The sequence below is a fragment of the Dryas octopetala genome, chromosome 2 (assembly GCF_963921425.1).
Source record: "Dryas octopetala chromosome 2, drDryOcto1.1, whole genome shotgun sequence".
Classification (NCBI taxonomy): domain Eukaryota; kingdom Viridiplantae; phylum Streptophyta; class Magnoliopsida; order Rosales; family Rosaceae; genus Dryas; species Dryas octopetala.
This window is the reverse complement of record NC_141367.1, coordinates 9,634,946-9,662,945: the sequence shown is the minus strand read 5'-3', so window position 1 is coordinate 9,662,945 and position 28,000 is coordinate 9,634,946. Positions and strand designations below refer to the sequence as shown.

Below are 28,000 nucleotides of genomic sequence, written 5' to 3'. Positions count from 1 at the left end.
AATTATGACTTACAAAAAGAATAGGGGAAGGACAATTCAGTTGTTGCAGGATGTCTGTGTGATTAGAATTACAAAAAGAATAGGGTCATGGCTATCTTTACTTGTTAGTAAAATGCATATAAATATGTTGTAATGCATATTCCACATGTTAGTATGGTGCAGATACCCTTTTTTGCTAATTGCTTGAAGCTCCGCATATGCTGTAGCACAAAGTAAGCTTTTCAATGATTTGTACTCTTCTCTTGCCTCTGCTCTCTTTGTCTATGAAATTCCTAGGTTTTTTTTTTTTTTTTTTTCCCAAGTGGCTTCTATTATTGTTTATGTGAAAACAATTTTAAAAACGACACTTGTTTATCCTTACTATCATTTTATTCATGATTCATTCAATTCTCTCCTCTAGCTCACTTTTCTTTTATTAGTATTGACCAAACATCTTGTTTAATTGGTTTACCCAAGAGAAAGACCTTTGGGATATTAAATTGGTGACTGAAACCATTTATCTTTGATTACCCATTATATATATATATATATATATACACACACACACACACACACATTATAGAAAAAAAAATAAAAAAATTCTATTCTGGATAAGATTTGCACTTGTAAACTATTTCTTTTTTGTACACCCTATTCTGTATTAGCTAGTTGGTTGAGACTTCAAAACAATTTATTGTGTGTCACTGGTGCTCCTGAAATCATTTAATATATCTACTAATCTTTTATGTTTCATTAAGAAGCATGTTTGATATCTACATGAATTAAACATTATTAGTTATATAGGATGGTCATGATGTTATATGATCCAATGGATCCATAGAAACTTCAAGTTGTTTTGGCCAAGAAGTTGATTCTTAAATTGTTCTCTTATAGGAGAATAAGTACTCATTTGAAATATAAGTGGTAGCCTAATTAGTTCAAGTTTTGGGTTGACCGACTTCAACAAATATGAGAATCAGGTGGAATCTTGCTCTTCTAAAATAATATTAATTCATGCATCATTAGCAAATCACTATACATAGAATCAGGTTGAAAGTTATTCTTTACATTCTTGTAGTCTGTAACACCCAAGCTAGATGCAAACACCAAAAACCATGCCCCATTATTATCTCTTAGAACACCCCAAACTTCAATAAGCCCCTCGTCACCCTTCTTGCAGCCATTAATTGACCCAATCATTTGCAGGAGGAACCAATAAGGGGTTACAGCGTCCCCATAAGTAGCACTAAATTACTCACTAGTATACTTTCTAACATATTCGATCAGGTGCAGACATGTGAACATGTGAACGTGCCACCAAGTGCTCGACGCTGCTTTCTCTGTCGAGTATTGAGGGTATATCCCTCCTAAAATATAGAATGAGCTTAGTGGAGACGTAATGCAAAATTTTGCATTACCGAACACTCGGCGTCAGGTGCGCACTTGAATGAGACTATACATTCCAATATTAACGAATATTTCAATAATAGAGACTCGTTGGGGGGGGGGGGGTCAAACTAATGGCACAGTAAACCTGTAAGTTTTTAGTAAGATTGAGTACTAATTTAAAAGATTTTAGTGGGTAATTTTAAACCCCCTAATCAACCTAAAAGTTTTCCTAAATCCCCACCCATCTAAAAACTCTCCCAAAACCCCCTAAAACTTATAATACCTTTCTTACCGTTCTGACGCGCGTTGACGTGGATCAGTGAAACTGAATTTCAGAAATTCAGTTACACTAAAAAAAATATAATTTTACATTATTATTAACTAGAATAAAAAAAATAATTACACCATTATTTTCTACGGAAAAATAATAATAATTACACCTTTACTTGACAAAAAAATAACAATTATATCAATTCAGTGTTTCACTAGAGACTGAATTCAGTTTCAGTCTGAATTCAATTTCAGTGAATTTAGTTTCAGTGCATTCATTAAATTCAAATTCAGTTCACTGAATGCACTGAAATTGAATTCAGTGAAATTGAATTTAGTGAAACTGAAACCCTAGACAACGTTGTCCGATCACCTCACGCGCGACGAGTACACGACAGCCGCCACTGCCTCGATCTGTTTCTACCTACAAATTTGATTCATCATATTTCAGGACCACAATTTCATTCAAAATTCATCTAAAACTCATGTTTTACGAACTAAAACTATTTAATCAATAAATGAAGTAAATTTGTATATACTTATAAATCAATTAAAAAACCCACAGTTCTATCCGATTAATAACAAATTCAATTAAAACAGATTCACAAACAGATTCACAAATCAATTTCAAATTAGGTTTTCAAATTAGGGCTTTTGAAATTCAAAGCAATTGAACCCAAATTTGTATACCAGTAGAGAGAGACTGTCGAGGGGAGAAGAATGAGACCAGAACCACTTCAATCCGCCGCCAGAATCGCCGGCAACGGCGGCGGTAAGTCTCGGACCTTCTCGGTGTGCGCACGTGGATGCGCTGTCCATGGTGGTTAGTTGGAGAATCGGAGACCACCATCACATTCACCACGTCGAGAAGAAGCTTCTGGAAGTGGAGAGCGGCTGCGACGTCGCCGGAATCTCGAAGTCACCGCCGGAGATGACGATTGGACTTTGGGCTGCATTTGGGTTTATGTGGGTTTTCTGGGAAAGAGAAGGCCATGGATAGATAGAGGAGGAAGAGGCGAGAAGAACCCAACCGGTCCAGCACCTCGTCGTCTCCAGAATTGCCTAGACCCGATCTAGCATTGATGTTAGGTTTCACGGAGACTGGAGGGCAGGGAGAGGAAGAGGGAAGAGAGGCGAGCGTGATGGGACTGGTATCGCCGGCAACCGTCGCTGGACAGCAGTGCACGCGCCGGTGACAGCAGCGGGGAGAGAGAGAGAATGCAAAGGGGAGAGAGAGAGTACGCAGATGGGAGAGTGAGCAGAGAGGTAGAAATGAAAAATAAATAAAAGGGGTAAAACTAAAAAAATTAAAAGATGAGGAGTCAAACTTGGCTGGGTATTAGTTGACTAGGGGGTTTATGAAAATATTAAGTGTAAGATTGGGGGTTATGGGAGAGTTAGATTTTGGGTGGGGGTTATGAGAGATTTTTTCTCTAACTAGAGGGTTTATAATTATTAAGATTTTATTTTTAATCGGACATTAATATTGGGGAGTGTGGTTTGAGGTGTAGGTAAATACTCAATACTAGTTTGCAACGTGGTTTACTAGCAGCTAGTTTGTGTTCAATTTCTTCAAATTGTGACTAAATTGGAATTGGGTTAGAACCCGAATGAACTAAAATGGGTTAATTGATAATATGACACGATACGTAAAGTCATTTTCCAACGATAGTAATTTTACAACAGCAAAACTTTTGTAACTTGAGTCTATATATAGAACAAGCTGAGCAGTTTCAAAAGCATGCACGTCAATATTGAGAAAAATAAAAAATAAAAAATCTCTCGTGCTTACTGCTTCTCTCTCTCTCTCTCTCTCTCACTTGTAAAAATTCTCTGTACTTAAACAATTTAGCAATAATATATATTAGTAAGCTTTCTCCAACTTTTCTTTATATGTTTCTTTCAATTTAACTTCAATTCTAAAATAGGGAAACAATATCATAACATATTATTATTTTGATAAATATGGTCTTTGTATTTTTCTACTTTGGTTATTAGTCTGTCTATGATGTTCAATTTTGGCACTGTAAGAAAGGTCCCTGAGTCTGTGAGTCCCTGAATTTTGGCCGCCATTTATAGCGTGAGATATTGCGTGCGGTGTTTCATATATGCTGTATCATACCCCACACAGTGTTCAAATACAACATTTCCAGAGACACAGAGGCTTCAAGTAATTGGTAATATAATCCAAATTGAGCCCAATACTAGTAATAATAGAATAATTCTGAGAGTACTCAAACAACCAATGGGCAAAAATTAGAAAAAGGCAAATGAGCCAGTTTCAATTCCACCAACAAAGATCATAGGAGATGATTTTACATCTCTTGGAACAAGAATCGGACAGCTTCCTCTCCACCTCTAGCAAAAGAAATTTTGAGACTTTTCGGAAGCAACAACAACATTGCAACTAGAATTACAAAAAACACTATACCAGCCTATCACAGATCCAAAACCACTAATATCTTAAACTACTATAAGAAAATATAATTGTATAATGTTAGTGGTACAATAAATATTAAACTACTAATATCTTAAACAACTATAAGAAAATATAATTGTATAATGTTATCATATTAATATTATCAAAAGTGTGAATTAAGATATAGAGTCATTCTGTAATAAAGTAAAGGCATAAATTCAATTTAGATACATAACTATATATGTCATTTCAACGGGGTCCACGAACTTTAAAATATTTCAAATATACACCTGATTTATTATCTAAATTGAAAAATGGACTTCCGTCCATCGATTTGTTGAGAGATCAGTTAAATGCCAGCTTGACTTTTGCTGATGGAGATTAATTTGCGACGTGGCACTAACTCAGCATATCTTTCCCTCCAAATGAGCTACACATGTCCACCTGACACGGGCCCACACACCCATCACCTCTTTCCTGTTCGTCGAACGCTCTCCTGACCATTTAGTCTCCCAAAAACATCACGTTTTCCCCCAAATTCGAATATAAATCCCTCACTTGTGTTCGACGAGCGAGAAAGAGATGATGAGTTTGTGGGCCCGTGTCAGGGGTTAGGTGGACAGGTGTTACCGTGTAGCTCATTTGGCGGGAAATGTTTGCTGAGATAGCGCCACGTCGCCAAGTAATCCCGGTCAGCAAAAACCAAGATGGCATTTAACGGATCTCTCAACGAATCAATGGACGGAAATTCATTTTTCAATTTAGATAATAGATCAAGTGTATATTTGAAATATTTTAAAGTTTATGGACCATATTGAAATAACATATATAGTTATGTGTCTAAATTGAATTTATGCCTAAAGTAAATGTTATTATTTTTAGGAAAATAAGAATCTCATCTTTAGGTAAGTAATGCATATATATATATACAGGCTCCTTCTATTGAGGTATACCTCAACTTATTTATGTTGAGGTATGATCTTGTTGGGGCCCACACGAGTCATTTTGTGTCGATCCGAACCGTTCGCAAAGATCATCTTCATTGATAGATCATCCTTGCAAAAAATTAGTCAAATCGGAAATCATTTGCCTATCTAATTTTGATAAAACAAATGGACGGTTTCATCAAAAATATTTTGTTCGTCTATTTATTTGATCAAAGTTAGATAGACAAATGATTTCCGATTTGGATAATTTTTTGCAAGGATGATCTATCAATGGAGATGTAAAAAATGAACGGTTTGAATTGACACAAAACGGCTTGTGTGGGCCCTAACAGGATATACCTCAATATAAATAAGTTGAGGTATACCTCAATAGAAAGAGCCTGTATATATATATATATATCAACTCATATTTAACATATATATAAATACTAAATTACTAGGAAATATATATTATTAAACAAATTATACTAGTATATATTATTACTTATATTAATATTATTACAATTAATACTAGTACTATACTAAATTACCAATACTATTCGTGCAAATATATATTCATCAAATATTATATTTTATACATCATATTTAATTAAAATTTAATTTATATTGATATATAATAATTAGTATTATTATAATTAAACTGAAAATGAACTGAAGATGTACTAAAGTAAACCGAAGATATATCGAAGTAAATAAAAAATGAACCGAAAGTATTCGATACTAAAATTATTAAAATCAAACCGAAAATTGAAGTTTGCCAAAAATTACTGAACCGAAAATTACCGAAACAGAAAAATACCGAAATCGAAAAATACTGAATTTTTTTGTTTTGGTTTGGTAAGCTCCAATACCGATCCAAACCGACCGATGGCGGCCCTAATTAAATCCCAGCGTTCTCTCTCCTCTCTCCCGCAAAGCCCAGCCAGCACACACGCACACAACCCAGCCTAAAACCCCCCTCCGGCCAGTTCCCGGCGACCGAAGACCACCGGCGCACTCCCCTCGCCGGGCCGACCCCGCAGACCACTCCCCTTCGCCGGCCAGCACCACAGCGACGGGAATCACGCCTGAAAGCCAGCCCACCGCCAGCCTTTCTCGCCGGATTCCGGCCAATTCCGGCCTCCGATCACCCCAATTTTTGGTAGGTTTTTCTCCTCTCTTCATGGCCTTTCATTCCCCTATAAATTTATTGGTTTAATTTGAGTGTTTGGGTAAATTGAATTTCGGGGTTTTGGAACCCAATTCGGGTCCCTTTGGAAATTCGGATTTTGGGGATGTTTTTGAGGTATTTTTGGACAATTTCCACCCTTATAAACCTCCAATTGTTTATTAGAATTGGAAATTTCAAGAAATTTTGAGAATTGGCGATTCCATTATGTTCCATTTGAAACATATACGGCATAAATATATATATATATATATATGTGTGTGTGTGTGTGTGTGTGTGTGTGAACACAATTGCCCATTTAATTCAATAGGTATGCTTTAACATAGAGTATTGTTGAAATGACTTGTGGGATGTTTGGTTCATTATAAGACGGTTAGAGAAAGTCACATACTGATATTAATAATTGGTTGATCAGTATTTGACTGTGAGATTTGGATAAGTTTTTATCATACTCAGTCGTTGAATTGAAAAAATCTGTGTCTTTGTTTCAGATATATTCCATTGATCGGAGTGTAATTCCTAACTGTGAGATTTATGCATGGTTGTGAAGATGTCAATCACAGAGCCTTTAAAGAAATTAGTGTCATGTGTTATCCTTGATTTGGATGGTACACTACTTAACACAGGTCAGCTTGTACTCTGGGTAGCATTTTCTTATAAGTAGCTGTTTTCTTTCTACCAGTGTTAGTGACTCCTTTTTCTTATTCTTAATTTAATCACAGATGGCATTGTAAATGATGTTTTAAGAGTTTATTTGGGCAAGTATGGAAAGCAATGGGATGTGCGGGAAGTTCAAAAAATCGTTGGAAAAACACCACTGGAAGCTGCAACTTCTGTTGCAGAAGATTATGGGCTATCTTGCACAACGAGTGAATTACTTTCAGAGATTACCCCGATGTTCTCCCATCAGTAATTAACTACTACACTTACTTATATGTCTATAAATATATATCAATCAGAATTTGCTCACTTCTCTTTTTAGCAGTTTCTCGAAATGGGTTTTTTTCCTTCTTTTCTTGATTCCAATCTGAAAAGCAACCCTGACATTGCAGTGAAAAGAATTTCCATAGTGTTAGAACCACTCTACCAGACCATGTAATCATGGTCAATATATCGAAAAATTATGTCAAATGTGTTACTTAAAGACTTTTTCTATAAGTCGACATTTAGGTGGGTGTGTGTGTGTGTACATATTTATACTTGACTAAATGGAACTACATCACATGTTTTTTAGCATACTAACAAATAATAATAATCAGCTCAAATTATTCACTCACTTTTATGTGTTCAGGCCTTACTTTTATGGCACACTGTTGATTGGCTTTTGAAAATTGTCACTCTAGGTGGTGCAACATCAAAGCACTCCCAGGTGCCAATCGGTTAATTAAACATTTGAGTGGTCATAGAGTGCCATTGGTATTGGCTTCAAACTCTCCAAGGGAAAACATAGAAACCAAAATTTCTTTTCATCAGGGTATACTTCTTCAGAAACAATTTTGCTCATTTGTCTTAGATGGAGGCTTGCATACTATGGACATGCATTGAGGATGTTATGATTTGTTTTATCATACTAAGCAATTACTTATTTTCTTATTATTTTTATATGTAGGCTGGAAGGAATCCTTCTTTGTCATCATTGGTTGTGACGAAATAGGATCAGGGAAGCCATCTCCTGAAATGTGAGATGCAACAACATGTTGTTTGATCTTAACTTCTTTGAGTATTTCCTATTAAGGATTAAATATTCATGTTCTGAAACTCAAAATATATGGTTTTACATTGTAGATTCCTTGAAGCTGCTAAAAGGCTAAACATTGAACCTTCCAGCTGCCTTGTCATTGAAGATTCTCTGTAAGTAACCTATCAAGAGCAAAAGCTGTTAGAGAAACATTTTCTGTTTGAGTGCCGTAGTTTTTGTTTATTTTCTTTACGTAACCTTGGTTAATTTAAACTTCAGTACAAGAATGAACCTATAACTTGAATGAAAACCTTGGGTTCTGCTTTTTTGTTCTATTTTATATGCAACCCTTCCTCAAACAAGTTATATGCAAATTAACTTTCATAAGGATTGGCATTTTTTGTATTGGAATATAAATTATATTATTAAGATTATTAATTTCAGTTTAATTGGCAAATAACTACAAACAGATATTGATGTGCTCTTCTTCATGGGCATTTTTACCATGGATTTGAAAACTGGATCTGTAGCGACCCAACGCCTCCACTGGAAGTAAATTAAATTAATTGAATTTCTTGATTGAACATTTCTGTATTGGGTTTTGTTAGACCAGGTGTTACAGCTGGTAAGGCTGCTGGAATGGAGGTGGTTGCTGTACCCTCCCTCCCAAAGCAATCCCATCTTTATACTTCAGCAGATGAGGTGATCAACTCTCTTCTTGATTTGAGACCTGAAAAGTGGGGCCTTCCTCCTTTCAAAGATTGTAAACGCCAGGATCCTTCTCTTTGTTTCAATCATGTGTGACTGATTTCTTTCTGCATAATCCATTTCATTAGCACCATTGATTTGTTGTTGCAGGGATAAAAAATACTTTACTAATAGAACCATGGCACATTGGTGGTCCTGTCATTAAAGGATTTGGTCGGGGCTCAAAAGTACTTGGGATCCCTACAGGTTTGTCTGAATAAAGCTATTCACTTAGATCCTTTATCGAACTCTCTATGTCTTTGGATGAAACAGTGATAACCGATGTTCTTAGTTTGAGATAATATATACAAGTCATTTAGCATTATTTCATATGCAGCTAATACTGTGCATGCTCCTGATGTCCTTAGGTTAGGTCCCACTTTGCTTGACTGAGCTTGAGATTATTTATTTGTTGCTTATGATTAGTTGTTTCTCTTCCTGTTATGCTTGATAAATTGTTTCATTTTGTTATCCTAACAAGTGGACTACATCTTTTCTCCAGCTAATTTATCCACCGAACAATATGCACCTCTCCTTTCAGAACATCCCTCGGGTGTATATTTTGGTTGGGCTGGATTATCAAACCGAGGTGTCTTTAAAATGGTCATGAGTATTGGTTGGAATCCTTATTTCAACAACACCGAAAAGACTATAGTGAGTCTTTCAAGACACATAAGGTAGCCTTTGCAAGTATTTTTCTTCTTTTTGCTAAGTTTAGTTTCTAATGCAGGAGCCATGGCTGCTTCATGACTTTGTTGAGGATTTCTATGGGGAGGAATTGCATCTTATTATAGTCGGCTACATACGGCCTGAGGTATGGTTAAAATTGATCAATCTCGTCTGTGAAATATCCATTGCTCCTTGTCCTGTTAGTTCCAGTTTTGCTAATGTTTGTGTGTGGAAAACAGGCCAATTTCCCATCACTGGAGAGCCTGATAGCAAAGATTCATGAGGACAGAAGAATTGCAGAAGAAGCTCTTGATCTTCCAATGTACTCAAAATTCAAGGATGACCCATATCTTAAAAGTTCTACATAAGGATGTCTCAGGAATTTCCTGAAGTCTACTTTTTCTACCTCATTGGCTACAACAGTAATTGAGGTTGTTGTACACTCATTATTGTGACAGTAAAAAGCTTTCATTTTGAAGAGACTCTATGCCAGTCTCATGAACGTAATGGGTGTAATACAGTGCCTTGAACCACATAATCATTTTGTTGTATTATAAATATGAGTCATGTCATAATGGTCATACTCATACTTACACGTCTCAGTTACATTCCACAAGTTAGATTTTGCTTGTGTTAGAAACTTAGAATGCTACCAGACTTAGCACTAGAATACTTATAACCTTTTCTTTGTGAATTATTTGTTGTAGATTGCAGATTATTGGAAAAATGATTCTTCTCCCATGACCACGCTGCCTCTTACATTCTCACTCACGAGTTCTTCCATGATACGAATGGGGTATAATATACAAACAGATTCAATGGTGAAAGATTTATACCTAATAAACAAAATGGTGAAAGATTTATATGTCATGGTACTTCCATACATGTTTGGTTCTCATTGATTTGGACAAATTTATAAGCTAGATCCCTTTAATTGCACTAAATATAATATTAACACTTATCACCAAATCCAGTTACATTCTTACGAGTTTGCATCACAGGTCAACTTTACATCAAATGCGTAATTACATTTTGGGAGTAACAGAGGTGATGGACCACGCTCCTTTAAAGGGCAAGAAAAAATACCCAGAATTTGGAGCAGTGTGGACCAACATTGTGCGAGTGATGGCCAGGTCCTTTAGTGCTGGAAAGGAGAGTTTTACAACACAATAAGACAGCATGTGGCCTAGCAACCACAACCAGGTCCTCGAGAATGATAGGTTCAAAACACAGGCAGAGCATCAAAAATGGATAAACCCAAATTCAAAGACAGAGCAAAGGAAACAATTATATCAGAAGCTTGAGACAACAATATTTCGAAGAAATTAATTCCTTTGGAAGTAATAAATGCTTCACAACAAATCAAAGTTTGAACAAATCCAAGACTTACATTGGAAGAATAGAAATGATCATCCTAATCCTATTTATTATATGAATTAGACTGGACAGGGCTAGTCAAATGCCCACATCAAAAGTTAAAATTCAATAGTACGTAACTACAAGATTAAGCCACAGTACAATTCAAGATTAACCTACAAAAAAACAAAAAGAAGAGCAATATTCAACCAAGAACTTTATATCATATAAGAGATATCAGATTAACGACATGTGTACAGCATACTGATCAATGCTTGTAAGTAAATAGGCAGAGGGCTCTTTATTCCTCACAGTCGCTTGAAAAGGCTTCGACCCCTCCCATGGAACTGATGACTAAGCATCCGAAAGGCTTCCTTTGGTGTCAACTGGTGAAAAAAAGGTAATATGTCAGCACATATAGCAGAAATAATGCAACATAATCATTAATTAAGCAAACATGAAAATGTGTAATACAATTCTAGGACCATAATCACTCTCATGTAACAATGTTAAACCATATAAACATGTAACATATTGTAAAGGAACTGGACTGGAGAACTTACAGTTTGGCCAAATTCAACAGTTCTCTCAATGCTATCCACTTCTTGATAGACATTAGGTGGACGAGCAATACCTTTTCTGGGGGCTGCTCGCTCTTCAAGCAGATTCAGAACGCATAATAAGCCTTCATGGATAGTTCCATTGGAAACTATCTCGTCCTTATCTTCAGTAGCAGGGTGTTTGTGCTCATCCACATCTTTAACTTCAGTCCATCCACCAGGCTCATCCATTCTTTCTTTGAGGTATCCTCGTTCTTTAAACAGCTTCAGCACACCTGCTAAGCCTTTCCTGACTGCAACTTCATGGACCATTTCATTTGCAATATCAGCAGTAAGTTCAGCTTTCTCGTCTTCAGAATTCGTTTTCTCCTTGAGCTCTGGACTGCTACTAACCCATGCTAAAACCTCAGAGACGCCTTGTGCTTTCTTCTCCAATCTCTGTTCCTTTGTTCTGAATAAGAAAATTAATTACAAAATACAATTAGTATCAATTAAGGTTGTAAAATAATAAACTGACAGTTGATTCCCAGAAGAAGAATGATCACATGCTATCAATACCATCATCTCTGTCTTCCATTCAAATCATGTAATTCAGTTTAAAACAAAAACGATGTTGATTGAAAATAATCAACAAAAATTAAATGCTTCGGAAGAGACTGATACCTAAATCTCAACCTTCTAACGACGAGGGACAAATCTTCTCAACCTTCTAAATCTCATGAATTGCCGAGTTATTTATTCGATAGATAAAAGCCCTAAATCTAATTAAATTAACACCTATGCTAATTCTAAAGGGAATTGATTAATTGAACCATACATGTTTCCTAATTCTAAATTACCCCTCTACTTTTAGACATTCTGCCATTTTGAACCTTTATAAAAATCTTGGCCACCTGATTAATCTACTCTTGCCACTCTGCTGGAAGCCTGTCATGCACTTCTTAAGTGCAGATGGTGCTGATGGTGTTGTGAGAATCATATTTATCGAGGGAGGAACAAGGTTCCTGATGGGGTTGTTTCCTTTGCTCTGTTTTTGAATTTGGGTTTATCCATTTTTGATGCTCTCTCTCTCTCTCTCTCTAAATTGTGGCCACCACGCACACCATGTTGGTCCACATTGCACCAAATTCTGGGTATTTTTCGTGCCCTTTAAAGGGCTCTCAAAACGAGCAATGCAATTATGCATCTGATGCAAAGTTGAAAACCCATAAGAATATAACTGGATTTGGTGATGCAGTGTTAACATAAGTTTGTGTTGCAATTAAAGGGATCTAGCTTGCCAGTTTGTCCAAATCAATATGAGAACCAAACATGAATGGAAGTGCCAGGCATGACACATGCATAGGAATTTCTCATGATTCCTGACTCTGCCTGGTCAAAAATAACATCAAAACAACTAAACAAGAGATGTATAGAATAACTTTTAATTTTTCAAATGATGGTGAAAAGCTTGGAACTGCAGATTGTTTTACCTGATTTCTTGCACTACTACAGGTACACGACGTAGGACCAAATTAGACTCGGTAATAATGCTGGTGAAGGTATAAACTGTAGGCCTAGGGGCCATTATTCTGTAACCTGCAACCAAGACCATAAAACCTTCTATAAAAGGAACACTGAAACTAGGGCCCAAATAGTGATTGCATATAGCGTACCTGCAGTGCACTATGTATTGCACAGTTCTTCCTTTCAAGTTACCTACAAATCATGCCAACATAATAATTAAAGCCAATTGAAAAAACAAAATGCATATTGGATATTAACACACAAAATATCTCCAAGAGCTGCAAAATGTTTCAAATTACAAGGCATGAGTTAACACAAACACACACATGCACTAATAGAGAGTCAGTGAGAACAGTGATGCTTAAGATGTATATATCTGTTGGTTGTTGCAACTTGCAAGCATACAAATACCAACAAAGTTTGTAGGAAACCACTTTTATGCTTGGACATGATGAAGGCCCTGGTGGGTTCAAAATGCTGCATGTTTGCATCAATCGAATTGTGCAACAGAGACTGCTGACTGCATTCCTTAAATTCCTTTTTCTTTGTCACTTCCAATTCTTTGTTCTATTCAATTTTACAACAGCTCATGCGCCCTTACAGTGTAATTTCCTTCTCTCTCTCTCTCTCTCTCTTGCATACACACACACTCTCTCCCTCTCTGTCTCTCTCACACATACACACACACTCTCTCTCTCTCTCTCTCTCTTTCTCTCTCTATCTCTCTCCCCAGCCCACCTAACCAAAAAACCAAAAACAGAAATAATGAAATTAACAGTTAAAAATATTTTCCATATAGACAACAGATTACCTTAAACAAGTGGTCTACCAAGAAGTGTAATAAAGAACCAACAGATACCGAGAAGCATTGCCTTGTAACAATCTGTGCCATAAAAACATGTCCAACATGCCTTAGAACATATTCATATGCATTGTAATAACACATATAATTCTAAGCATCATGCAAGAGCTTAATTTAAAAAGGAACATGATATCAAAATAGGTGGCTAGCCAACTTGAGAACGACAGAAACAAATGTCTATTATTTAACAAAATCAACACAACATATCTTAGAAAAAAAAATCTCAAATGATAAGGACTCGAGCTAAACCTGTGGATACAAATATAAAACCTGTGAATACAAGTCAAGTACATATGGAAATGATACAAGTCAAGTATATAAATATGTGAATACAAGTCAACTATAAAAATACGGAAATGATTATATGGAAATGTATAATATGATGATTATATGCAGTGAGATGCAGGGGAAAGGGAACTGAAGTACCTAGAAGGAGTTTGCACTTATTGCTCATCACATGTTCTTCCAATTGAGTAAGAGCCTGCTGAAAACCAAAAAATTATGGCAAAATAATAGTAGATGCTATCTGGAAAAAAAATCCTAGGAAGTACATACACAAGTAAAAGATAGAGCAAAGGCAAGAGAAGAGTACAAAGCACTGAAAAACTAGTGGTTTGGAAATCTTACTTTGTGCTACCATATATGCGGAGCTTCAAGCAATTGTGACCTGGGCTGCTCTCCTTGGTGCTGATAGGGACAGTCAAAAATCAGAAGCTCTTCTATAGACTCAGTTTGCACCTATTGAACATGAACTTTTTTTTCAATTGAGTAAGAGCCTCCTGAAAACCTACAAATTATGCTGAAACAAATATTTATTTCATTGGGAGAACAAGATATATTATAAGTATATGGATAAGGAAAATATAGAGCAAAGTATAATGCATTGAAGACCTGATCGAATCAAACAACAGAGGAACATCAGAAGAGAATAGGAGGTGGTGGTTCAAAAAGCTTACATTTCTTCAATGCAAAACTTGGAGAAATTAGGAATTTGTTGTACTTATAACTAGAATGAAAGCAATCTAGTGCAGCTGGGACACTCCCCAAGGCGCATCTTGAAAGTTGCAGACCATGGATATCCAACTAATGTGGTTTGTTCTTTGCTATGCATCCCATAGCTTCAATCATCTGTCTCAGGAAATTCCTGATTTAAGATGTTAAATTTGGTCAATGCCAAGGAAAAGAGAAAATATAATTAAGGATAACCAAGTTTTATTCTTTTTATAAGATTCAAAGAGCTTTTTTACAACAACAATCACACACTACTTTGAATTGTTTAGTTGCAGGGAATGAAATTCCTATCATGAAATTATTTTGTAGTTAAAAACAAAAAAATAAAGAAGAAGAAAACATGACAGGCAGCTAAAGATAAATGGTTTCAGTCACCAATGGGTAAACTAATTAAACAAGACAAACGAGATAAACAACAAGATAGCCAATAAGTTGAATAACTAGATGAAAATGGGAGAGATCAGAACAAATCACAAATTATTAATTTGAGGAAGAATTAAACTTACACTTCATTCTTGGAATATGAGAAATTTTGGGCCACCCGGACGCTGATCTCATTGGTGCATCTAATCAATTAAATGTTTGTAAATCCTCCAAGACCGCGTGCGCATACTTAGAATGGATGCAGTCCAATCTCCAAAAAAATAATTTGTAAATAACTTATCATCAACTTTTCAAACTGTGGAGCTTATCTTGTAAATAACTCAGGTTTCTTAACTCTGGATGCTGTTAAGATTAAGAATAATTAAATATGGTTTATTTTATTTAAAAGGAAAGATAATTCCTTGATGGGAACATATTGTGTAATTAATTGCACAAAAAAAGCACTATAAATTTATGCTCAGAACATAAAATCAGCACAGAATGAATACATTTGATTGCAAAGATATCAATGAAGGAATTTGACTGTTAAATCCCTTTAGAACTAAGAGGACTCAAGCTAGCTTGAGAACAACACATGTACATATGTATATTATTTACAAAAATCAATGCAATATTTCTTGGAAAAGTAAATATCTAAAATTATAAGGACTCCAGCTAAACCTGTGAATAATTGGAATAAATGATGCCAGTAAGTGATCAATGTTTTTTTTTTGTTGGAATCAATTAATGTTATAATTTTATAGAAATGTATAATATGATTATTAGGGAAATTCTCATGACTTACTGTCACCAAATAACTTGTACAACTATGCAGTGACGGAGGGGAAAGGGAACTCAAGTACCTGCACTTAGTTTGCACCTATGCACGTCACTTGTTCTTCCAATTGAGTAAGAGCCACCTGAAAACCAACAAATTAGGAACATCAGAAGAGTACAAAACATTGAAAAGCTAGTTAAATCTAATCAAAGAGGAACATCAAAAAAGAAGAGGAGGTAGTGGTTTGGAAATCTTACTTCGTGCAACAACGCAAAACTTCAAGCAATTAGGATGAAAGTAATCTTGCACATGCCACTGGGGCACATACTCTCCCTAGGCGCATCTTTCTGATGAAAGATGAAAGCACGAGTATTCAACAATGGTAGAAGATGGTTTGTGAGGTATCTGCAGAAGATGTTTGGTCAAATGCTGTAATAAAGAAAAAAGATACGGACCCATAAACAAGTTTCTTTCTAAAATGCTTCAAAAACCATTTTCTCAACAATAATCGCACACTGCTTTGAAATGTTTTGTAGTGGAGAATGAAAATCATTTCATGAGAATCTGTATTTAAAGTAAAACGTGACACGCACAAAATTGAACAAATTATGAATAATTGATTTGAGAAAAAACAAAATACCTAGAATATTTGGAATGTGAGAAATCTAGTTTATTTGGTCTAAAAGAAAGGTTAATCTCATCATGTGGTTTATCGGGCCAGAAGTACCTGGACTAAGTTTGCACCTATTGCACATCACTTGCTCTTTCCACTTGACAGTACTCCCCGGTACGTACATCTTGCAGATTGTCTAATATTCTGTTAAGGTTTAGTCATAAGGTTTAGTCAAGTGCTGAAGAAAGGAAATAAAATATAAAGATAACAATCGCATACTGCTTTTAAATGTTTTGTAGTGGGGAATGACATTTCTGTCAAGAGAATCATGAGTAATTGATTTGAGAAAAAAAAAAAAATTACCAATGATTTTCGGAATGTGAGAAATCTTGTGCCATTCTGGGCCGCTCCCCTTGGTGCATCTTTCCTTTAGACGGGGACATTCAAGAATCACTAGCAAGAATAACTTGGTGAGGCGTTTCATAGCTTTGGCTTTAGGTAGATACATCAGATTTTCACAATTCGAAATATGCAGCTGGGTGAGAGATGTAAGGCTACCAAACCAGTCTGGAAAAGCCTCCACTCCGTCAAAAGATGTTATCCCCAAAGATGTTAGAGAAGTGAAGTGTTGAATTTGTTGGGGCAGAGACTTGAGCTTAGGCCACCCCCGCAACGTTAATTGTTCTAGTTGTGGTATAACCTCAAAATTGGGGAAAGAATTCAGCTCCTCCCAGAACCCACCAATAGACAGTGTAGACAAATGAGTGAGACAGTGTAGCCCCGTTGGCAAATCTTGTAATTTCCCACTCCTCCATATACTGAGAGAGGAAAGAGATTGCAACTTGGATACGTCTTCTGCCACTAATATCAAATTGCCGCAGTACATGATTGTCAACCTCGCAAGAGATGTATAAGATAGTAACCCACTCGGCAAACTTGTCAATCCATCACAATTTGAAATATACAACTCCTGAAGAGAGGTACAGTATTCAAGCCCACTCGGTAGGCTTAGTAATTCATCACAACCTTTAATTTCCAAAATGCGGAGGGATGGGAGGGCGTGTGAAAATGAAAGGGATTTTAGATTGGGGCAATGTCTTATTTCCAAACTCTCAAGAGATACAAAGCCCTGTGTTATTGGTAGAGTCGATAGCTCGGGAGATTGCAACCTGGATACGTCTTCTTCTGCCAAAGATACCAAATTGAAGCAGGAGTCGATTGATAAGCTCTGAAGAGATGTGCAGGATGGTAGCCCACTCAGCAGACTTGTGAATCCATCACAATTTGAAATATCCAACTCACGAAGGGATGTGAGATTGTGAATTGAAATGCATGAAATTAGCTTAGGGCACTTAACTATTGTGAATGTCTCAAGAGAGGTACCAAGCCCACTTGGTAGGTTTGATAATTCATCACAATATTTAATTACCAATCTGCGGAGGGATGGGAGGGCGTATGAAAATGGAATGGATTTTAGATTGGGGCAGTTCTTTATTTCCAATTCCTGAAGAGAGGTGCATTGTTGTAACCCCTTTGGTAGGCTCGACAACTGAGGACAGCTAGAAATACGACATTCGCGGAGAGATACAAGGCCCTGTGTTATTAGAATTGACGTCAGATTAGCGCAATTACTTATATCCAATTCCTGCAGGGAGGTGCAGTCTTGTAACCCACTCGGCAGGCTTGATAATTTCTCACATCTCCAAATCTTCACTATGCGGAGAGATGGGATGCCCTGTGTAATTGGAATCGACTCTAGACTACCACAGTCATCTATAGTCAGCTCCTGAAGAAGGACTGTGTCTAGCCCATCAGGTAAATGCCTCAGCTTCTTACAATCTTTAATAGACAGCCGCTGAAGATTCTGGTTGTTTTCAAACATCCTTTCCGGCAAAGAAATAAGCTCCTCAACATTTCTTATTTCGAGGGAAGTGAGAGTGGTTAGTTGACTGCTCATAATATTTTCTATTGGCCTCGCATTGTCAATACCATCTATCTCCAACTTCTTGAGAGATGGAAAATGGCTGGGAGCATTTCTCAATTGCTTACAACCGTATAGAGTCAACTCCTCAAGGCAGGGAAACACAACTACTTTTTCTGTAGGCATCACTACCACTTCCATCCATTCACTTAGCATCCTGCACCAATTAATTTTTAAGGTTTTCAATGCTGGAAACAAAGCCCCTGTCTCATTCCTTGTCGTACTAGTTGTACCGGAAACACTGTTATACCCATAAAACTCAACTCCCAGGCATTTTAGCTTAGCCATATTGTAAATCTCAACATGTATAAGATTTGGCAAATGACCAAGCATTGGGATTTCTTCACATTCAGTGCAATTCCTTAAGTAAATCTTTTTCAAATTGAGTGGCAGCCCACTCATCATCCATGATGCAAATTTAGCACCCATGAAGTTGTCAATCCTTAAGCTTTCCAGATTACAGGGCGGTTGGAGGCCGTCTAATACAGCCTCATCATTGTTGCTGCTTTCCCTGCCCCACTTCCATTCAAATGTTAACTTGCGTATGTTTGCTTTCCTCACTAAATTAGCTTTCTTCGCTTCTTCCCCATTTCTCACAAGTTGCAAATTTCTTATAATTAATTCACCTTTCAATTGGTCTAAGTCACCCAGCTCCTCAATTCCATAACTTGTCGCCCCACCCAGAGTATAATGAGATAATGTTTGCAGATGAGTCAATCGCCTTATCCGAAATGGAACTTCAACATACTCATTAAAATAAACATGCCTTAAGTTGATCAAATTTTCCAGTTCCTCGGGAAACTTTTTGAGATTGTCACAATCCATTCTTAATGTCTGCAGCTTATAGAGCTTTCCAATAGATTTGGGGAGTGCTTTGATTCTTGTTCCCGAGACGTCCAAATTCCTCAAGTGTCTCAATTCACCAATTGAAATTGGCAACTCATCAATATCAGCCCCATGTAAATTTAAAACACGCAAAGCTCTAAACCTTGGGAGGATGTTTTTAAGGACCTTGTCATCATTCAAAAACAATGAGCGCAACTTTCTCACACTTCTTCTTGGCATCCCTTCTAGCGTTGAAGTAGGAATCCATGCAACATGTCGAATCTCATACTCATTGAGGACCTGTGTCAGGATCTCAGAGTTGGATACTTCATTCTCATTGAAGTCCTGCACCGCCAAGATCTCAGATTTTGATACTTGTTTGGCAAGATCATGCACAAGATCATGCATCTTGCAACTGGTAATAACGCCAAACTCATCTTTTGTAACATCTTGAAATAAGGAGTTTTCCAATAAAATATTAAAATATTTATTCCCTATATCTTCCATCACTAGTTTGCTTTTTTCAGGAGAATGAAGTAATTCATGGGCCATCCAAAGTTGGATCAACTTTTCTCTTTCTATTTCGAAATCTTTCATAAATATTGAGCAATATGCAAAACACTGTTTCACAGATGGTGATTTCAAATTATCAAAACTCAACTTTAAAACCGACATGATTTTCTGCTCTTCTTTTGGCAAGTCCCATATTCTACTTTCTTTAATTGACAACCATTCATCTGTAGTGTGTTTAGAACGCAACATGCTTCCCAAAACCTGTTAATAATGAATAGGGTAAAATCATTAATTAATAGTAACAAAAGAAAAAAATAGTAGATTAATCAAAGTTGACAATATTTCAACCTTCTTTTGGATACTACGTGTAACATATACTGCTGCACTCCATTTTTTCTGTTAGAGCTACTTTTTTTTTTTTTTTTGTTCTGTTTTCTTTTTTACAAACTTTGCTAGAGTCATACATGTGTTTATGAAACAATTTATGAGTATATATGTACGGCTTAGTAATTAGTAGTAATATTGCACTTAAAAGTGATGTTGGAATAAATTTTTTTCCTTCATCGATTGTTATAAAATGAGGAAAGAACTCCTTGCCCAATTTTTGTTTAGAAAACCCAAAGTAAAAAAAGGAATAGAAAATTAGAATTAAATACTAAATCCCAATAATTTTTTGGAATAGCATGAAGACCATATAATATTTCAATTGGACTACTAAATTTAAATGTAGTTTTTTAGATTAGGTCACAAATATGTTTGCCCCTTTGATTTAAGCCTTTTCCATTTGACATTTTTGTCCTTTGGCCCACATATGATGAGTGTTAGTTAAAATTTATAATGTTTTGACAAAATTACCCTTGAGGCTTTTATATTATCTTGAAAATTTGCTAATGTAGTCTCAACTTCACATTTAGTTATGACTGTACAACACTCACAACTTCAAATTTAGTTGTGACTGAACGACAGTCACATCTAAGTTGTGAAACAGTCACAGTTAAGTTGTGACTTAATTGAATTTTTTTTAGAGAAATTATAATACAATATAGTATAAATAGAGGTCAAAACAATATTTTTACTCAAAATAATACAAAGTATAGTGGTGTGAGTTCTCTTTTTCAATTTACCAAGATCGTCACAGTTAAGTTGTAACTGGATTGATTTTTTTTTTTTTAATACAATATAGTATAAATTAATGTAATATTTGTGATGTAATATTATTTTTATTTTTTTATTGTAGTGGCATGTGATGTAATATTTGTAAATTCTAATACCTTTTACTTTATTATTTTGTTTGACTTTTCAACTATTACCTAATCTAAAATGTTATATAATTTTGGTACCTAAACTAAAAAATTATTGAAATTTAATAATTAAAATCAATGGACCTAAAAAGGAAACAAAGAATTTCACAAGTTATTTGTGGGTTGGAACTTTATTAATAACAAATAAGAATCGAAAGCAATTAAAAAGCCTAAATTAACTTAAAATCTATAATATAATAAAGGGTCATTTACACTTTACACCTCTCAAGTATAGGTCATTTTTCACTTTGGTACCCGATGTTCAAAACGTTTCAATGTGGAACCTAAAGTTTATAAAAATTACAATGTGCCCCTTCCGTTAAATTTTCTGTTAATTTTGACTGCATATAGCATGTGTGTGATTCATTTACACTAATGAAGACAATAAATTTACGCTATGTGGGAAAAAAAAAAACCAAATTAAAAAAGCCAGCTAAAATTTTATAGGTTAAAAAAATAAAAATCAATTAAAAAAAAAAAAAAAAACTAGGAACGAAAGAGATGAGGGAGTAGGGAGAGATAGGGATGAACGAGATAATTTTTTTTATTTAGTTTCAATGTTATCTTTTAATTTTTTTAATATATAATAATTTAAATGTCTTTTTCTAATTTCTTTTTTATTTATTTGGTTTATTTTATATGTTCACAAGGCGTAAATTTACTGTCTACATCAATGTAAATGAATCTCACATATGTTATATGCAGTCAAAATTAACAGAAAAGTTAACGTAAAGAGCACATTGTAATTTTCATAAACTTTAAGTTTTACAATGATACGTTTTGAACATCGAGTACTAAAGTGAAAAACGACCTATACTTGAGGGGTGTAAAGTGTAATTCACCGTATAATAAATAATAGTATACATACCTTTGCCACCAATGGTACTCCTGCACACTTTTTGGCAATCTCTTTTCCAATTTGCTGTATATGCGGGTCTATTGGAGCACTACCATTTGGAAGTGCTCTACCCATTATTATGGACCAACATTCATCAACAGATAGATTTTCCAATTCACACCTATAGTTACCAGGCGTTTCTGTGATTGATGCAATTTTGGCACTGCGGGTAGTGACAATGATGCTGCTTCCTCGAGTAGAATTAAGTTTTGACAAACAACTCATGATCAAAGTGTTCCATTTATCCTCATCTTCATTCCATACGTCATCGAGTATGAGAAGATATTTTTTCCCAGTCAACTCTTCTTGGAGGGTTTTGATCAATGCATCTCGACTTTCTCGTACGGCTTTTGTTGAGTTGAGTGATTCCAACATCCGAATGAGAATCGAATTGACATGAAAGGGGTCAGATACACACACCCAAATTTTTTTATCAAAATATTTATCCACATCAGGCTTATTGTATACGGACTTGGCCAAAGTTGTCTTGCCTAGGCCTGCAATTCCAACAATGGCCATAATCGAAAGATTTTCCCGATTATTGGAGTTGTTCAAGGTTGCAATTATGTCTGACACAGCTCCCTTCCTTCCAACCATGTTTTCATCTTCGTCAATGGAAGAGATGGTTTCTCTGTCCTCTCTAATTCCATGAGGGGTTGCATGTACATTTGAAACTAGTCCAACAAAAGCTGCGTCCTTCTTGAGATCCTCCAAAGATTTTTTGATTTTCTGAATTTCATGTGCCATTTGAAGACGAAATGAAATGGGATTGGAGGGAGAGAAGAAGTTGAGCACCTTTCCCATGGGATTGTTTTGCAGCTCCACTTTTTGGCGGAGAAATTCATATTCGATTTCCTCCAACACATCGTCTGCTTCATCAGCTACGGCTTTGAGCTTCTTGAGCCAGTCTTCCACTAACTTGGCACGATCTTGTGGTGGGTGGGAAGCAGCATCTAAGACACCTTGAATGGGGGACAATGATTGGCGGAGCTCTGTTAGCTCTGTTTTGAATCCCCAGGCAAGACTGAGTTCATGAGCAGCAAGTGAAGCCACCTTCACAGAAATAGTAAACACAGTTTCTAACATCTTTCCTTCCATACTCAAACAGACACAAGGAGCTAGCAAAGAGCAGAGATATTAGATAGAGCTGAGGGACGGAGAAGTAAGCAAAGAGCAGTCTGAGCAGAGAACAATGCACAAGTGAGGAAAGTGAGAAGAGATGGAAGACATGCTATTGGTAACACTTGTAAGAAGCTGTGGCAATGAGGGCAATGAGTCGCATCTATGCTGAATTGCTGATTGGATTGAAGATGTGCCTCTTGTACTTGGCTCATCAAGCAAAGTGGAGACCTCAAGTTTAGTTTGATATCCTTGTACAGATAAGAAGTTGTTGTTAGTCGTTACTAGCTTTTTCTTACATATGTCCTCATAATATGATAAAGACATATATGTTCTCAGTTTACAAGAGGTTCGTGTGACACATGAATATAACTAACAAAAAACTGGTTTGAGTAGCGTGAATTATCTCAAAAATCTTATTTGCTATAACCTCTAGAATGCCCATTTCTATAAGTATCCTCATACATGTTGTCCACTGACACATTTATTATTTATGTACCTACCAAATTAAATGTATGTATTATTGTTGTTTAGACCTTAGACCCCCATATTTAAGCTAAATTACACTTTTGGGATTTGAGCCAATATATTTCCACTTTCCCCTATTGTTCAGAAAGTTTCAACCAAGTCAACATTCGAAGTTTGTACTCCAATTCATCATTACAGATTAGTTCTGTATCCCTGTAAATTAAATTTATGAGTAAATTGCACCGTTGGTCCAGTTATTTTCACTTTTTTCCCAACTTAGTCCACGATCTTTTTTTTGTATCATTTTAATCCACTTTCTTTTCAAATTGCGCCTAATTAGTCCATTCCGTCTAATATTGGCTAACTGCCGTCAAATGCCCACACGTGACCAACATGTGAGGCCCATAATGGTCTTTTCCTACCAGATATATAGTATCCCTAACCTTTAACCTATTTCATCCCGCCATTTGCAGAATTTCCACCCGCCAAATGAAGTTGAGGCTTCCATCCTCTTTCTTCTATTCAACCCAGTAGTTAGGGCTACCAAAACCTCAAAATCTCTCCACTTCTTTGTCCTTCGTTATGTCATCCTACTCGACATCATCAACTCACAGCCCCCATGCACCAGGTAGCTATTGCGATTGCGGAAGGCTTGCCGTTGTGAGGACGAGTTGGACGGATTTGAATCCGGGAAGACAGTTTGAGACCTGTTTAATACCAAGGGTAAGGAAATTTGGATAATGGATAAATGTAATAATTCAAATCGAATGGGTATTGGAATGGGTATTTTTTTATGCTAGCAAATTGTGTTTTTTTTTTTTTCCAGCGAAATGGAGGATGCAATTTTTTTAACTGGGTGGACCCTCCGATGTGCCCACGTTGTAGACAAGTGATGCTGAGATTGCGAAGAAGGATTGATCCACTAGAAGTGCAACTTCAATCGCATTGTGGGTCAATCTCCTCCTCAAATACATCATCATCACTATCTTCCTCTGAGAACTCATAGTCACTATCTACAAACTCTGAGTCTTCATCACCATCATCAGCATCCACATCAACTTGCTGCTCATTGTCTTCATCACCATCATCAGCATCCACATATCTTGCTGCTCATTGTCTTCATCACCATCTTCAGCATCCACATCATCTTGCTGCTCATTCACTGAACCAGTACCTTGTTCATTATGTTCCTCATGATCTGGCCCATCCCTTTTGCCACTCACTGCACAATTATCTTGTTCATTCACAGAAGCCTGTGTTAGAAGGTTGAGTGTATCAACATCATCTATACCTAACTCATACTCTGCACCATGCAAGCTGGGCCACATAGTAGCAGACTGACTAGCATCAACATCATTCCTTGATGTACTTGGCCCTTCGTAATAGACAACAGCAACCCTAGATGCTGGTACCTTTGCAATCATTGTAAGCACTTGACTGTCAGACCCAAGATACAGAAATCCAGCTGGCCCATTAATATCTGGATCCTTGTAGTACACTTTCCATTTATTGGGCTCGATCTTTTTCCTATTCACCTCATAGCCCAAGTCTTCACCAACCTTCATAAGGTCCAATAAGGAAAAGAGGTCTGCTGAAAGGTAGTCTAGCCAGCAAACAAAACCCCCCTTATATCCATCACCAATAACCTTACCACCATAGTGGATTTCTAATGTCAGCCCATCAGGATCACCTGCAAACATAGTCAAAAAAACCAAGTGATGAAATTATGAGTTATATTTGATGGTGAAACTATTAAAGTCCTTGTGGTTCCACATAAAGCAAATGTAAACCACATAAATCCTAGGTTGTGGACCAAAGATAGACCTTGGATTGAGGATATATAGGAGTTCCTAAATTCAGATACTTAAACATTTAATGAATAAATTCAACACTCAAATAAGAAAAATATAAAATTCTTACAGTCAAAATTCTTATATAAGCAGTACATCACCCATCAACCAAAATTGAAAACATAAAAATCAATATAATAATACAAAAGAACAGAAGTGTGTTGTTTGAATGGGAACACTGACTACACATGTTAAGGGTCGGATATTATAAAACTATGGAAAAAACAAACATTCAGGACCACACCACAGTTAAAAAATGTAGATGTGGCAAACAATTCCATCCTTTTCCCTCAAAAGACTCGCTGTAACCAAATGGCCAAAAGATTCCAGATGAAAAGGACACAAAAGTCACACTGACAAATACCCTAAACCCACCCAAAACATTCACAGCAACCAAATACAATAAACCCACAACCAAATACCATAAACCCACAGTAACCAAATACCATAAACCCACCCAAAAGATTCGCAATAACTAAATGCCCAAAAACAAAATGTAATTGCAGTAACCAAATGAAACCTAAGACAATTCCATACTTACTGTAGATGGGATTGTCTCCCTCCGTTCGAAAATCAAGAACCATGCTTGATAAATGCCGAAAATGGGATTAACCCTCTGATTGGATGCCTCAGATGCCCAAATTCCAGCAAAAGGCGCGAAATTGCTTATCTCCTCCAAAACCCTCTGATTAACCACGATGAATAACAATGTGCTTAACTCAGATTTAGGCATTCCTGTTGGGAGGAAAAGACCATTATGGGCCTCACATGTTGGTCACGTGTGGGCATTTGACGGCAGTTAGCCAATATTAGACGGAATGGACTAATTAGGCGCAATTTGAAAAGAAAGTGGATTAAAATGATACAAAAAAAAAATCGTGGACTAAGTTGGGAAAAAAGTGAAAATAACTGGACCAACGGTGCAATTTACTCTAAATTTATTAAGTTTAATTACTATTTTGTTTTGCCCTAACAACTCACTAATTAGTTTTGTTTAAATTGTTTAATGGATGTGAGATTGATTTTGATCTCTATACATGACCTAGTAATCAGGTGATGCTTTTGTCGCTTCATCCTGGTGCCCTTTATTTTTGTGCTGTGTTTCATTTTTTGTTGTTTACTTTTATATCAATTGGCAATTGCTCATTGATCACAAGTCATAACAATATAATACTGTAATATGAAATTTTCTAGGTTGAAAATTTGAAATATGATAATATATTAAAAAAAATCACAAAAAGAAAAAATTAGTATGAGTATGTGAAAAAAATGGCTCTATTTTAAATTTTGACATATGGCACCTTAAATCTGTATTGGCTGTGGGGCTTATGAGTCATGGATGAATCTCATAAGCTTAGAGTAGTACTGGCAGTAGTGATTAGAACTCAGAAAAAATAACTTGATTGAAACATTTGAAGCAAAATAAAAACAGAATCCTCAACTAAAAATAAGAATAGCTAGAATAGCTTTATAGTTTTTTTGCTAAAATTTTTCTATAAATTAATTAGGTTTAAATAACAACACTCATTTATTTATTTTATTATAGAGGGTGGCATTATATATACTGTGAGAAACGTTAATTAGGTTCTAGCACTGAAGAAGCTGGCACCAAATTAAATTTAGAAATAATTACTCTGTACTACACTTTACTTATTGTTTGTAACATGTAATACACATATTTAAAATATTTAACAATCAGGTTACTTTGAGAGTGGATTGGTTACGCATTTCTTGGTACTAGTTTGGTTTAGGCTTTTTATCTTTGCCATCCAAGCAATCCAATGGTTGCTAATTTTTTCAAAACTCTCTTAAACTCTCTCACGTATCTCTCTCTCCCTTATTTCTGAAATTTATCTTTTCTTTCATCAAGCACCATCTCTCTCTCTCTCTCTCTCTCTCTCTCTCTCTCTCTCTCTCCCTCTCCAAGCACTCTCTCTGTTCTCTCTTGTTCTCCCTCGCTGCAACTTTCCTCGACGACGTGTGTGTGCATCCGGCCATGGATGGCGACGAGAGGACCACCTCTGAGTTCCTCTCTCTTCCCTCTTCATCCCTGTGAGCTCGGAACACTTAGCAACCCCCAAACCCGATTGGAGCCCCGATGTTGACTTTGATCTCGACCCTGTCGCAACGTTGTAGAAGAACAAGCCAAGTTCCTCACTGTAATAACGCCTAGAAAGTTATTGGGGAAGCCAACTCCACCCTCGTGCCTTCCTTATCAATAGTAGGTTCTTGATTTTTTTTGTTTAGTTCAGTTTCTGGAACTGCAAGTGAACTGAAACTGAAACTGTAATTTCTTGAACTGCAAATGAACTAAAACTGTAGTTTATTGGAGTTGCAGATTTGCAGTTGCAGTTACTAACTGCACGTGAAACTTCAGTTTATTGGAGTTGCGGACTTGCAGTTTGACTCTCCATTTTTTGGTGATGTGTTGATGCTGGTATTTTGGAAGGTGTCTACATGCTATGTTTTTGTTATGTTTATTTTTGGATGGTATTTTGAGATCTAGTGGTGTTGTGTCCACAAATGAAGAATGAGTTTGTGGTAATTGGTCCGCAAAGAAATAATGGGCTTTTAGGTGATTTTAGTTAATAAAATTAGATGTCAATACTTATATATTAACGGACTCTTAAATTTATCACTATTATTGTTGCGCACCTCTTCATCTATTTTTTTAATGGAAAAACGTTAATGTTATAGAACTAAACTCTTGGCTAGATGGTCCGCATCAAA

At 36.1% G+C, this 28,000-nt stretch overlaps 3 protein-coding genes across 6 annotated transcripts; 1 reads left to right on the top strand and 2 right to left on the bottom strand.

Moving 5' to 3' along the window:
- Positions 1-5,871: 5,871 nt before the first annotated feature.
- LOC147292954 (bifunctional riboflavin kinase/FMN phosphatase-like) lies at positions 5,872-9,960 on the top strand. 2 transcript variants are annotated; one of them, XM_086231660.1, is made up of 11 exons: positions 5,872-6,145; positions 6,664-6,798; positions 6,895-7,081; positions 7,516-7,646; positions 7,791-7,851; positions 7,958-8,023; positions 8,459-8,613; positions 8,709-8,804; positions 9,100-9,251; positions 9,328-9,411; positions 9,506-9,960. In XM_086231660.1, exons 2-11 carry the CDS (start codon positions 6,711-6,713, stop codon positions 9,632-9,634), a joined length of 1,149 nt encoding a protein of 382 aa, XP_086087786.1. In that variant the 5' UTR covers positions 5,872-6,145; positions 6,664-6,710; the 3' UTR covers positions 9,635-9,960. The 2 variants fall into 2 exon arrangements, with proteins under 2 accessions (XP_086087786.1, XP_086087785.1); XM_086231659.1 differs by having other exon boundaries at positions 7,782-7,851.
- Positions 9,961-10,305: 345 nt separating this feature from the next.
- On the bottom strand, positions 10,306-16,518 carry LOC147292953 (uncharacterized). Of its 3 annotated transcripts, none has more exons than XM_086234626.1 (12): positions 16,430-16,518; positions 15,960-16,107; positions 15,788-15,844; positions 15,068-15,287; positions 14,507-14,694; positions 14,178-14,349; positions 13,977-14,031; positions 13,500-13,571; positions 12,838-12,880; positions 12,655-12,760; positions 11,186-11,633; positions 10,306-11,008 (listed from the first exon to the last, which is right to left on the bottom strand). In XM_086234626.1, exons 10-12 carry the CDS (start codon positions 12,747-12,749, stop codon positions 10,931-10,933), a joined length of 621 nt encoding a protein of 206 aa, XP_086090752.1. In that variant the 5' UTR covers positions 12,750-12,760; positions 12,838-12,880; positions 13,500-13,571; positions 13,977-14,031; positions 14,178-14,349; positions 14,507-14,694; positions 15,068-15,287; positions 15,788-15,844; positions 15,960-16,107; positions 16,430-16,518; the 3' UTR covers positions 10,306-10,930. The 3 variants fall into 3 exon arrangements, with proteins under 3 accessions (XP_086090752.1, XP_086090753.1, XP_086090750.1); XM_086234627.1 differs by having other exon boundaries at positions 16,343-16,443; XM_086234624.1 differs by lacking the exons at positions 12,838-12,880; positions 13,500-13,571; positions 13,977-14,031; ... (3 more) ...; positions 15,788-15,844; positions 15,960-16,107 and having other exon boundaries at positions 16,430-16,496.
- Positions 16,519-16,542: 24 nt separating this feature from the next.
- Positions 16,543-22,931, bottom strand: LOC147292952 (putative disease resistance protein RGA3). Its single transcript, XM_086230975.1, has 3 exons — positions 21,804-22,931; positions 16,679-19,895; positions 16,543-16,553 (listed from the first exon to the last, which is right to left on the bottom strand). Exons 1-3 carry the CDS (start codon positions 22,929-22,931, stop codon positions 16,543-16,545), a joined length of 4,356 nt encoding a protein of 1,451 aa, XP_086087101.1.
- Positions 22,932-28,000: the final 5,069 nt, after the last annotated feature.